General features: G+C 33.8%; 1 protein-coding gene across 3 annotated transcripts; it reads left to right on the top strand.

Moving 5' to 3' along the window:
* The first annotated feature begins 714 nt into the window (after positions 1 to 714).
* Positions 715 to 10,209, top strand: LOC101896889 (zinc finger HIT domain-containing protein 2). Of its 3 annotated transcripts, XM_020037662.2 has the most exons (3): positions 6,061 to 6,418; positions 6,492 to 6,639; positions 9,031 to 10,209. In XM_020037662.2, exon 3 carries the CDS (start codon positions 9,173 to 9,175, stop codon positions 10,187 to 10,189), a length of 1,017 nt encoding a protein of 338 aa, XP_019893221.2. In that variant the 5' UTR covers positions 6,061 to 6,418; positions 6,492 to 6,639; positions 9,031 to 9,172; the 3' UTR covers positions 10,190 to 10,209. The 3 variants fall into 3 exon arrangements, with proteins under 3 accessions (XP_058983057.1, XP_005186078.3, XP_019893221.2); XM_059127074.1 differs by lacking the exons at positions 6,061 to 6,418; positions 6,492 to 6,639 and adding an exon at positions 715 to 731; XM_005186021.4 differs by lacking the exon at positions 6,492 to 6,639 and having other exon boundaries at positions 6,060 to 6,418.
* The last annotated feature ends 3,753 nt before the right edge of the window (positions 10,210 to 13,962 follow it).

The following is a 13,962-nucleotide window of genomic DNA, read 5'->3' as shown; positions in this document are numbered from 1 at the left end:
GTTCTCTCTTATTTTTAGCTCGTTTCTGCTACACTTTTTCACTGCTCTACTAGACTATTGTTTAGTTGGTGATGGTGAATCGAGGTGTAGGGTTCGAGCTTCTCGTGAATTATTAAGATAAATTATTAGGTTTAATATGTTATTTGTTAAGTTTGAATTAATCATTGAATTTGTATTATGTTAGGGTATTGTAGATAGATAATACATGTTATGGGCCCTGTGGTCTTATTTATATTTCTTTGTAAGGCAAATAAATGAAATGAAATAATAAAAAAAAATAATACATTAAAATATTATATTTTTGTTTAGTTAAACTGATTCCACCTCTTTATTATATTTTTCTTAAGAAATGGATTGTTTCGTTCATGCTGAAGACCTTCGCAGACAAAAATTTAATTTTTATTAGAATAAATCATTTTTTGTACTCTAACCGACCGTTGCCAGACCAGACCGTCTACAATGAAATTCGAAGCCATCGATAGTTAGCAACGTTGCTAATTTCACAAATTTCTTTTTCATTCATAATTTTATAAATAATTTTTTTTTTTTCAAATCGGTTTCAAGTTTTTTCCTTGACGCTCATTTTAAAAAAGTATTAAATGTGAAATGTTGATTTACTGAGTCATCCTGTAGTTTTGGTGCAATTCGATGTTATCGATAGTTAGCAAAGTTGCTATAAAATGTTTTTTGTTTGTTGCGTGAAAATATATAATATTGAATAAAAAACATATGTAAGTGTGTGATAGCAATAATTATAAGTCATATACAAAATGGACATACAAACGGAAATACACATGGATAATAAAAATAACAGAACAAATATAAAACTCTTAGGCTTAACTCTAGTTTAGTAAAAACTCTTCAATTTTTTCGAAAATTTTTTCAGTGGTAGGTATTTTAACCATGATCCCGGGAAACTATTTTTTTCTTGGGGGACGGACCTGAGACCCCAGATGGGGTAAGATGTTACGGTTCGGAAGTTATAGTCAAATTATCGATTTTTTGGACCCGGATTTTTTATAAAACCCCCAAAAAGTAAAAAAAGGGTCCATTATGGGGGACAACAAAATTGATGCCAAATTATAGCTGACACTTCTACCTTTCCAAAATGCTACAATTTGTGCTAATACCTTCACTGAGTCCAGAGATATGGGTCTTTCCATCCGCATAACCCGATTCTTACCAGTTCATTAAAACTATGTTTTCAATAAAAAAAGGTATATTTTGCGTAAGAATGAAATTCAGAAATCTTTGGTTCGCGTTAGCCGGTGTAGGACATACCCAGAAGAGAAAATCTCAAGCCCCGGCCGAAGGCCGGCTACTTACAAAAGGTATCCAATTTAGAAAACTTTGGTTCGCGTTAGCCGGTGTGGGACATACCCAGAGGAGAAAATCTCAAGCCCCGGCCGAAGGCCGGCTATTTACAAAAAGTGTCAAATTTAGAAAACTTTGGTTCGCGTTAGCCGGTGTGGGACATACCCAGAGGAGAAAATCTCAAGCCCCGGCCGAAGGCCGGCTATATACAAAAAGTGTCAAATTTAGAAAACTTTGGTTCGCGTTAGCCGGTGTGGGACATACCCAGGGGAGAAAATCTCAAGCCCCGGCCGAAGGCCGGCTATTTACAAAAAGTGTTAAATTTAGAAAACTTTGGTTCGCGTTAGCCGGTGTGGGACATACCCAGAGGAGAAAATCTCAAGCCCCGGCCGAAGGCCGGCTATACAAAAAGTGTCAAATTTAGAAAACTTTGGTTCGCGTTACCCGGTGTGGGACATACCCAGAGGAGAAAATCTCAAGCCCCGGCCGAAGGCCGGCTACTTACAAAAGATATCCAATTTAGAAAACTTTGGTTCGCGTTAGCCGGAGTAGGACATACCCAGAGGAGAAAATCTCAAGCCCCGGCCAAAGGCCGGCTATTTACAAAAAGTGCCGAAATTATGAAACTTTGGTTCGCGTTAGCCGGAGTAGGACATACCCATAGGTGAAAATCTCAAGCCCCGGCCGAAGGCCGGCTATTTACAAAAAGTCCCAAATTTAGAAAACTTTTGTTATTCCGACGACTGCTACGCGAAATAAACACTTTTTTATTAAAAACATCATTTTAATGAACTGGTTAGAATCGGGTTAGGCGAATGGAAAGACCCATATCTCTGGACCCGAAAAAGGTATTAGCACAAATTGTAGCATTTTGGAAAGGTAAGAGTGTCAGCTATAATTTGGAAACAATTTTGTTGACCCCCATAATGGGCCCTTTTTTGACTTTTTGGGGTTTCATAAAAAATCCGGGTCCAAAAAATCGATAATTTGACTATAACTTCCGAACCATGACAACTTACCCCTTCATGTGACCACTTGTTGGATAGGTATTTCCATAAGCTTTCAATCGATACCCATATTGTCTATATCGGGTAAGTGGATCCGGGTCCAGGCGGGGTCTAGATCCCGGACTTTCGGGTCAAAAATCTGGGGTTCCGGGTCCGTCCCCCAAGAAAAAAATAGTTTCCCGGGATCAGGGTAAAAATACCTACCTCTGGAAAAAATTTCGAAAAAATCTAAGAGTTTTTACTAAACTAGAGTTGTTTCAACTCTTATTGCATGATAGCAGCTATAACAATGTTTATGTTAATGTTTATGAAAAAAGTGAATTAACAACGTTTGCTCCGTCCCAGATAACAGATTTATAATATCGAGAAACAATTGCGATGCTAGTATACTCCAGCAGGTTTTGGAAAAGGGCTTATGTTTCTATCGGAGGGCAATGGTAGAATAATAGAGGTAACATCAAGTGTTGTTGTATAAAAAACGTAACAACAACCACATACAAATTTATTTCTGTACGTAATACAAGTTTACAGTTATATGTCCAAAAATGTGAACAAAACAATTAATAATAATTCAATAAATTATTTTAATTTCAAAAATGTTAATTTTTGGAATATGGATTATTAAATTTCAATTGCAGAATAATAGTTCTTAAAATATTTAATTTTAATTTGCATATCATTCCACTGAATGTATAATTGTTACATGGTAGAATAAAGAAGGTAAAGTCATGCAATCATATTTTTTCAATTTTTTTCAAAATTACTCATTTGTCATTATCTCATTGTCAAAATTTATTTATAAATCCATTGTATACAAAAAAATCAGAGATGGGGGTTTGTTTCCTTTGCATTGAAATTCGACAAGGTAAATTACAGAAAATGCAGAGATGGATACGCCTATTTGAAATGACTTTACAGTACGTTTATATATAAATGGGTTAACCGACTGGATTTGGATTAAAATTGTCATATCCATTACTTATACTTCAAATAAATCCTCTCAAAGTAGGTTAACCCTACAAAAAGTTCTAACGTAAACATGGCATTACCTTCTTAATTTTACAATGAGTTTTGTTATTTTCTATTATTGTCCTGCAGTCAAATTTTATATCAAAAAAGTGTATACCTATGGTAAATCAAGAAATGCAAATAATGCCATTTTTACGTTAGAACATTTTGTAGGGTTAACCTACTTTAAGAGGATTTATTTGAAGTATAAGTAATGGATATGACAATTTTAATCCAAATCCAGTGGGTTTACCCTTTTATATGTAAACGTACTGTAAGTCACAAAACGTCGTATTGGATATTGACACTATAGAGTAAAATCAATTATACTTTTTTTAATTCATCTAATTGTAATATTTTCGAAACCTCCCATTTTTTTAATATTCTTTTTCTATTTTGATCAATTGTCAATATTGAAAATGTTTAACTTTGAAATTTTGTACTCCCGACGTATTTGGGTAACAGTCATATAACTACATGTGTGTTTTAGGTAACGTGTAAATTAAAATAATATGTAAATATTTCATGGTAGAAGAATACAGGACGCTTGGGAACATTGATATGTCAAAAATTTTCAAGTGCTTTGTCAAAAAAGTAGACTTTTAATATGTTTTCTTATGCGACGTCATTCGGAGTTTATTATAATAAGCGTTTTTCAACAATTTTTACAAATTTCAATAATTTTTCATTCAACATTTTCAATTCCAAAATTGAGTTGACAATTCATTGTCCCGGCAGCTGTGTCGATGCGTCTACCTATATTCTTCTACCATGAAATATTTGCATAGTAAAATGAAGAAGATTTTACCGCGTTTGGATCATGGTAGAAGAATATAGGTAGACGCTTCGACACAGCTGCTGGGACAATGAACTGTCAAACCAATTTTGGAATCGAAATTTTTGAATGAAAAATTACTCAAATTTGTAAAAATTATTAAAAAATGCATATTATAACAACCTCCGATTGGCGTTGTGTGGTAAAACATAGACAAATGTACTTATTTTTGCAGAAATATTTAAAAAAGTTGAAATATCAATGTTTCCAAGCGTTGATGCATCTACCTGTATTTTTCTACCATGGTTTGGATAGAAAATGTTATCCAGATTAAGCCACCTTATCAGAATTTATTGCGTAATCCGGATTTATTCATCCTGATTAACCATACAAAAATAGATCTTCTCATGGCTCAATAAGAAGGGTTGCAAAACTTCAAAGAAAATAGGCAAATGCAACTTTGTGGTCGAGGTTTATAGTGCCATTTTTAAATTTGCAACATTTGGTTTTTTTATTTTTATTTTTTAACAATTTTTTATATTGGAGAAAAATTCGCGAAACAAGAATGGAATTTCGTCGTTATTCCAAAAAATTGAATCTAAAATGTAGGATAATAAAGTTTTATCCCAAAATGGTACAATTTGTTACCCATTAACATCAAAATATGAATTCATTTTGCAGCCAAATTTAAATTAATTTCAAATGATTTTATTTTTTATTTAGAAAAAAATTACATACACAAAATTTGTATATGTTTTGAGAGAATATGGAGGCCAAAAGAAGAAAATTGTATTTAGGGAGTAGCTTTGTACCTTATGTAATTGTGCCATGGATATTCTCTCGACCGGATTTATTTAATATCCGCTGGGTTATCATACTCATGGAAAGCTACACTGGGTACAGCATTGGTTCTTTAAAATTGCTCTCACTTTTTGCCTGAAAAATTAAAACAGGAGTTTTAAGTTACAATATTTATTGAACATTATCCCTTGGTGCAAATCCCTTGGTGCAAATTTAATTTTTTTCTTCATCCTTTTCTGTCCGATGGTCTGAGATAATGGTTTGCCAGCTTATTCCTTGAATTGACTGACAGTTTGATTTCCAACATAAATGATACTGTATGGTTGAAGATACATGTCAAAAAAATTTAAATGTTATTTTTTCGAAATTAATTCGATTTGTATATATTTTCTTATACGACATCAAGCGGAGGCTATTATAATATGAATATTCGACTACCTGTATTCTTCTACCATGTGATACTGTGTCCGTTAAAACAACAAACAAACCTAAAAAGCTGACTTTAGACATTTCTGCTTTTGTTTTGTCCTCTCTTACTATTGTTGAAGAATATAGGTAGTCGCATCGACACAGCTGCTGGGACAGTGAATTGTCAAACTAATTTTGGAATTCAAAATATTGAATAAAAAATATTGGAATTTGTAAAAATTGGTGAAAATATTTGACATATCAATGTTTCCAAGGGTTGATGCATCTACCTGTGTTCTTCTACCATGTCTCCTACCAAATTTTTCAGCCAGAGATCCCATATAGTCATGTTTTATCGTAATAACGCTGTCAGAATTCGAGTGTGGCTTTGAAATTCCTTTATATGTCAAAAACAAGTAAGCCGGTCCGAACGATGGTAAGCCAAACACATTGTTAACGGCGTACCGGTTAAAAACTAACTGTCTTGGAACTCGATATTTTCCCTCCTTTCCATGTTTATTAGTATTTTGTTTATATCTATTATTCTAAACAACAGAATATTCTTTTTTAGTTCGAAAACTCCATTAATTAAATTTGCAATATATGGACCAAAAGCCAACCTACATATCCTACATGCGAAAAGTAAGTATGTAATTCACAACCATGTTCCATGGTCCACGTCCTTTTTAGCTCAATCAACTTAATATTCTTAACGGCGTCAAAATGACGACCTAAAGCCGGCCGGTTTCTTCCTCGAGTTGAAGAAACTTACTTCCGCGGTTCGTTTAATGAATGTGTTCAGCGGTTCGATTTCTTCATGTCTCTTTCGTAAACAACAGCGGTCCCTCCGGGATTTTACCTTCTTGTTCTTTTTTATCGGACGTTCCTTTTTGATTTCTTATTTGTTTCGTTCGAAAAGTCGATTGAGAAGCTTATCGTGGGGAGCGAGTTAAATATCTAAAACATTTAATGTAAAAAAAATAAAATTGCACATATTTGTGGATTTTTTACATACATTTTTACATTTTACATTTGTTTGTAAATATTTTTCTCTTTTAAACTTCTTATACATCATGTCAGAAATTTCGGAAAACCTGTGCCAAATGTAAGTATACATGTAATACATTTATGAATCAAGGTGCGATGTTGTGTTGTTCAATTTCCAATTTGCGCCGCAGGCTTTGAACTTAAATTGAAAAGTACGAAAGGTCGAGAGTCGGATCTATAGAATGGCCTAAGTTGCCAATCCAGGAAAACACACAAAACCTCTAGTACCCAATATATTTCCACCAGCCGAGGAGGATGTGCGACAACAGGCTATTATGGGTAAACTAAGGATAGCAATTGGAGAAAACAATCTGGAGACTTTGAAAAGTTAAAATGCTTCTCTGTGTGTTCCAATATGTGGAAGGAATGTTTAGGGTCTGGGGTTTTCCCAACCAAAATTTCCAAGCTGAAAATAGAGGAAACACATTACTATTTCGCTGCATATTGGTTTCCGTTTGAAAAAGGTGTACATTAACTGCCGTCACTAAATATGCGATATGATTACAAGTATAAAGAATAAGTTAAATCGTGAGGGGAAGTATTTGAATTGCAAAACTAGAGCCAATGGGCCGATCTATGGAAACGAAAAGATTACAGCTTGGGGACTCATGGTAACGAACATTATGGATCTATCCTGTTATATACCAGGATATAGGTTTTTGAAATTTGGTACTAGAACGGTATGAAAAGTATTAAAATGCACTAAATATGGTATTCCTTGTATTTGAGGAAGCAGAATTAAATGGTAATAAATTAGTTATTGGAATTGTGGTATACCAATAGAGCTAGAATTCTGAAATTTGGAATGAGAGTCACTGGTGGAGTGCAATACAGGTGTACCAAAGGGTTTGTGGAATTTCGAACCTTTTGGTTACGGAATGTACCATTTGGTATTATGTGAACGATGTGAAAAGATAGAGCTAAAAAATTGAAATTTAGTATAAGAATCAAGGTTGGAAAGTATGTTTGATATACGAAGATGGTTTTTGGAAATGTGTACTAAGAGAGCGAACTGTACCAAATGTTATTAAATTTGGAACAGTTTGGTTTAGAATGAACGGATGAAGTTGGAATTTTGAAAATTTGTATTGGGATCACTGTTGGTGGTACGTTTGTGATTAGGAGGCGTTTTCAGAAATGTGTGTTATAATTGTGCCAAAAGTACTGAATGACATTATTTTTGGTAGTAGGCGAAGGGATAGAGATAAAATTCTGAAAATTTGATATTAAGATTACTGATGGTATCTGTGTTTGAGATTTGGCGGTTGATTGGAAAGGCTTCCCATATTTGTACGAAAATTACTAGATAGTACTAAATTCGGTTTTGGATGAAATTATATTTGATTCTGATGTCTCTGTTGGTATCTAAATTTGACATACGGAGGTGGTTTTGAAAATGTGAACTATAATTGTACGAAAAGTTCTAAATAGTACTAAATTTCATATTAGTAAAGGAATAGAGTTAAAATCCTGAAATTTGATATGGGCATCACTGTTGGTGTAAGTAGTTGAAATACGGAGGTGGTTTTGAAACATACAAAAAGTGCAAAATGTGCCGTTGGGTGTTAGGATACATATGGAATTCTAAAATTTGCTATTGAGTTCACTGTTGGTGTCTATAGCGGAGAGGAAGAGGTGGATTTGGGAATGCGCACTATAAATACTTCTAAATTTGGTAATGGGGGGAATTAAAGAGTTGAATTCCTGAAAATTGATATTAAGGTCCACTGTTGGTATTTGAGGTTGAGATATGGAGATTGGTTTGAAAATGAATACTGTATTTATTTGAAAATTACTAAATGCTACTAAACTAGGTATTTGGAGAAGAGATAGAGCATGAAACTATGATTGAGATATGGAACGGTTTTGCAAGCAAATACTAAAATTATACGAAAAGTACTAAAAGTTACTAAATTTAGTATTGAGCGAATGTAAAGAGCTGGAATACCGAAATTTGATATTTAGGTCTGTTTTGTTTTTCAAAGGCATACTGTGATAATACTAAATTATATGAATGAAATGAAAATGCTACTAAATTTTGTATTAAATAAATGTATAGAGTTAGAATCCCGAAATTTGATATTGAGGCCTCTGTTTGTATCTGGTGTTGAGATCTGGTAATGGTTTTGCAAATGTGGCCATTAATTGTTGGAAAAGTGATAAAGTGTCCTAAAAATTGTGGATGACTGTGTGGCTAGAATGGAGAGATGTAGATTGTTATTGATATGCGCAATAAATGTTACTAAATTTGGTATTGGGTTAAGGTATAGATCTGAAATTAAATATTGAGGTTGGTTTTTGGGGTTTACATATGAAGACGTTGAAATAGTTTTGGATAGAAAAAATGCATGTGGGTCCATTGTGCGATGTGTTTAGTAATATCATCCACGGTAAACTTTAAAATGAAAGATTTTGATTTTTTGGGAACGGTAAACATTTTCCTTTTTCTTCCTGAAAAAGCAGAAACTTTAATAATATGTTAAATCCTGATTTTTTTCCAAATTGAGCAGTTTTGAGTACAAAAAGACCTAAAATGGACAGTTGGAATGAAACGAAAATTTTAAGGTGAAGTTTTCGCTGACGAGTAGAGGGCACTTGCTAATCCTTAAATAAAATTCGAGCTATTTAACACTTGTTTCATTGAATGTTTGTATTTCTCTCCCATTTCAGTTGTAATAAACAAAAGTTTAAGTACACCTGTCCACGCTGTAATATAGCCTATTGTTCTGTGGATTGCTATAAATCTCAGGCCCACATAAAATGTTCCGAAGCCTTTTACAAACAATGCATACAAGATGAATTGGCAGCGAAAATGGGGGACGGTGGCCAAGGGAATAGCGATGATGTACGAAAAATGTATGATATTTTGAGAAGAATACGAGAATCTGATGCCGGCATACCGATTGAAGATTTTGACCGAGATTCATTAGATTCAGATGATGAAACTTGTGGACCCGAAGACGACGAAGAGGCAGACACCAATGGGGTGGAAGGAGGCCAACACGGCGAATTTGAAGAATGCTATGAATTAGATATTGCTGAACGTCTCAAAGATGTTGATATCAATGATGCCGATGAAGTATGGGAACACCTGACACAAGAGGAAAAAGAAGAATTCAAAAAGCTCCTTGCGACGGGAGATATTATGAAATTAGTACCAGATTTTAGGCCATGGTGGTTAAAAGACAATAAAACTTCCAAAATTGTCGATATCTCCAAGAAAAACGAAGGGGATTGTCATCGAAATATTCCACCAATTTATGAAAATATAGCAACCTTTTCTACAATTTGTAGTAAAGAACCGGCACCTTGTCTCCACTACAATTTGTGGAATATATTGACTGCTTATGCTTGTACAGCACGCTATTTTCATGGTGAACAATTGGCAAATCCAAATGAATCTGCTGCATTTATGGTAAATTTAAGTTCCAGCCTTAAATATGGTACAAATTTTGAAGAGGTCGAGGATGCGATAGTCTCTGTAGAAATGGAAGCGTTGACTACAGGAAATGGTGCTGCTCAACTTCTACCAACGAATTCACCTCAAACGTTGATAGTTGAAAGCCGTGACCAATTGCATGCCGATGCCAAAGCCTTAATGTCAACACGTCACAATAAATTGGCAGCCTTAAGTGATATTTTGAAAATATTTCAACTTACCAAGAATATTCTCAAGAAAGCCAAAAAAGAACATGCCGAGTTCCAAAAGTTATTTGCTTTAAGCAGCGGCATGGAAGAGTTGACACGTACAAAAACACAACAGATTGTAAAGAAATTGGAATTTTATTTATCATATGTTAATCGGGATGCTGAAAGTGATTTGAAATAATAACTGTAGATAATATTAAAGACTTGAATTTCTTTTAATCATTTTAATTGTTGGCCGTTAAAGGAAGCACAAATGTCAGGCGGGGTTGAATGCATGATACCGCATATCACTAGGCATATTGAGCAGATCTATCGGCAAAAAAATACGAATTACAGTTTGTCCTTGGGCCAATGAGCTGATCTACTCAAATATTTTATTCTTAAGACAAAATCTCAGTTTTATCGTGGATTTGTTGAGGAAAAAATTTAGTTAAAATAGCCTTATCAAATATTTGAGCTTATAATAATTTGTTTAAAGATATTCTAGATATAATGTCGGAGGTATTTGCCGATTTACAAAGGCTCTGTTCCAGTAAACCAGAATATACAATTTTTTTGGTGTGCGCTGTTCCAGAACTTCAAGAATGTAAGTATAAGGTCCCCATTCCAAGCCACCTGAACTATAACCCCAGTGAACTAAAAACCAGATTGTAAGTCAAATTGGTTTACACTCTGTTGGGTATTTGTTTATATTTTGTTCCGTGATTTCAATTACAATAAATCATTTTAATATTGACATTAGTCTATTGGCTTGGAAGGAGAATATTATAGTTGGTCCATGACTGCAAGAATGTAAAATCGTTTATTACGATAACCGAGTTTCCCTTGATAATATCGAAAAAATTGCAAAAATAGTAGATTCTTGCAGGTTCTGGAACAGAGAAAATATCAATAGTAAAATAAAAAGAAAACACCACAAAGGTATACTTTAATCATGGTAGAACTAAGAAGGTAAAGTCATGCAAACATATTTTAACAATTTTTTCCAAATGTATACATTTGACAAACATCTCATTGTCAAAATCTATATTCATAAATCCATTGTATACATACAAAATCAAAGATGGGAACTGTTGCATTGAAATTTGACAAGGTAAATTAGAGAAAATGCTGAGCTGGGAATTCTAATTCGAAATTAGGTTACCACCATTTCATTGTACCATAACTTTAATTATTTTTAGGAATTTTATCTTTTAAATAAATCAATCATGTATAGCACATGCGAGTTTGAAGAAATTGTAACCTCATTTGCCAATGTCCTTGAACTTGAAACCAAAACATTTTTTAATGTGTTTTTTTTTCTTTAAAAACTTTGAAAAAATGCTGTTTGTTATTTGTTCAACGAGCATTGAATTGTTCCTTAATTGTTTATTAATTTATAAATATTGTTTGTGAAAAGGCAAACGCAGCTAAACATACCATGACAACCTATTTATTAGGGTGTTATATAACTAACTTTCTTTTTCAGAAATAATCACTGATCATGACGAAATCGGTTGAACTTAAAAAAATTTGGGAAGTGCTCAATTCAGGATGGAAGCATTTTTAATTTTTAGCCTTATTTTTTATCACTTTCATTTGATAGTGAATTATAAGAAATAGAAATAAATATACTGTTGGTTTTAGATATTTTGAATAGCCTGCTCTTATTTTCCAGCCATAGACTTTTATTTGAGTGTTAAAACCCTATACGATATAGAACATATAATAGCCCCATGTAAAAACTCTGCTCAATTTTTGGTATTGTAAAGGGCATAGCAACATTTTGCATTCAAATGGGCTTTAATTTGGTATTTGTATTTCCAACGTTTAGAAAATCATGCTGCGTGGTATTTAGTTTTGCCCACATCATAATTGAGAGTAGAATGATTTCAGAATAGTCAAAGATAATTACTCATTTTACACCCATTACCATAAGATGGGAATTATTTTTTTGCCATTTAAATTGTGCGTTGGAGTCCCAAAGTCCATATTTTTGATATTAGGATAATTCAATGACGATTAAACAGGTGTTCGGTTCCGTGTTACTTTCTTCGTATTTTTTATGTTTTTGTCACAATTTCCGACTGAATGAGTCCCAGTATTACATTTAGGGTTTTTTTTCATATAGACGTATATCTACGTTCCCAACCAATATTATCTTGGGGGTTACAAATTCAAGCCACAAATACAAGCCATGGTAGGTCTGATCTAAGAATCGTGGTAGAGATACCGACTGCCGTACAGATATCTGACCTCAAGATGGGACAACAGTGTTCCTGACTACTGTTGTCTATGTGAAGACGAAGAAGAGGGAGGGAAGATCGAACATCTACTTTGTACATGTCCCATGCTCTCAAACAAGAGACATACGCTATTTGGGAGGTGGGCAATAGAAAATCTAACGTTCCCCTTCATATATCGTCAGTTTACTAAAACATTTCCTGCCTATTACTTCTGCTACGATATCTCTAATAAAGTGGTGGCGAATGTCGATGTATTTAGATCGAAATTGATCCACGTTAAACTTTTTCAGCATATCGTCTTACCATATCTTTCCATTTTCTCGATCCCTCGTAACTTTCATCCCCAATATGTAATGGAATGGGCCAATGTCCTTCATCTTGAAGCATCTTGAGATACTTTCCTTTATATGCAGTTTACTTATTTGGTTATTCGACAAAATCCAGATGTTGCGACATAAGTTTTCTCTCCATCTTGTGTCAAAAACAAATGTATGTCTCTGTTTCGGATTGTGTAAGACCAATTTTTTTACATTATTTTGATTCCAAACCCTACTACAATTTCGCAATGGTATCTTGGCTAAAAAAAATCGGTTGAAAATGTGTCAATGAAAATGTGAATAAAAAATCTGTTTCTGGGTAAAATTATTTCAATTTGACATGCTATTTTGAAGTGTAATATTTTATTGTTTTATTGCAATAAAATAGTAGAGCGAATTGGGCATTTAGTAAGAAAAGGATTTCTATCCTTCCTATATCTAAAATCGCTTTTTTATGTCATGATATGAGTCATAACCTCCCGATTTCAAGTATATTTCACATTTTAACCATATTTTTTCATATTCGTATATTTTTTCATATTCGTACTAATTTCGGAAAATGTTGGTAATTCAAGAAGAAACCTTCCTTGCAAAATCACGTTTTGCTACGAATAAAATTTTTAATTTTCGGAGTATGGCTCACCTTGGTCTTGACCACATTCATCAATTGATTTAGGTAAAAAATTGTATTTAAGCTACCCTGGGGTGGAAAACCATCTTACAGATAATTATCCAACAGGCATTTATGTAAGTATAGTCCCATATTCGTGTTCCACCAAATATTATTGTTCTCCCAAATCCACTTTCACAACCAATGTGTGCTCAGAAAAGAAAATTTTGTATTCTATTGAATTTGTAACCCCCAAGAATATAAGATAATATTGGTTGGGAACGTAGATTATGGATATACGTCTATATGAAAAAAAAAATCCTATATGTAATAGTGGGACTCAGATGTAGTGGCAGCTGGTCTGCATGCCCGTAAGACATCAAAAAACCATTTATATCTGAAAAAATCAAAAAGGCTTTCGGAAACAATAATATTAAGTGGAATCAAGCTCAATGGAAAAAACATTATTTCTGGGATGAGTCTACGTTTAATATTAAAGGCTCAGACGTGATAAATTTTACGGTGAGAAGACCAAAAAATTAAGGACTCAAGCCGCAGTGTTGCAAAGGTACAGTGAAGCATGAGGGAGGGTCAAAAATGACGTGGCGCTGTTTTTCTTTCTATGGACTTGGGGCTATCCATAAAATAAAGGAAGTTGTGGATCGGTTTGTTTATAATGATGTGTTCGACATCACGTTGTTCCCTTACGCTGAGTAAAATATTCGGCTGATTTGTTGCGGGAGTCAAAAATTGATGTTTTGTTATGGCCGGCACAATCACCTGACCTAAACTCAATAGGAAA

Source organism: Musca domestica, unplaced genomic scaffold (assembly GCF_030504385.1).
Source record: "Musca domestica strain aabys unplaced genomic scaffold, Musca_domestica.polishedcontigs.V.1.1 42, whole genome shotgun sequence".
Lineage (NCBI taxonomy): Eukaryota > Metazoa > Arthropoda > Insecta > Diptera > Muscidae > Musca > Musca domestica.
The sequence above is the reverse complement of the archived record's forward strand: the minus strand, read 5'-3'. Positions and strand labels throughout refer to the sequence as shown.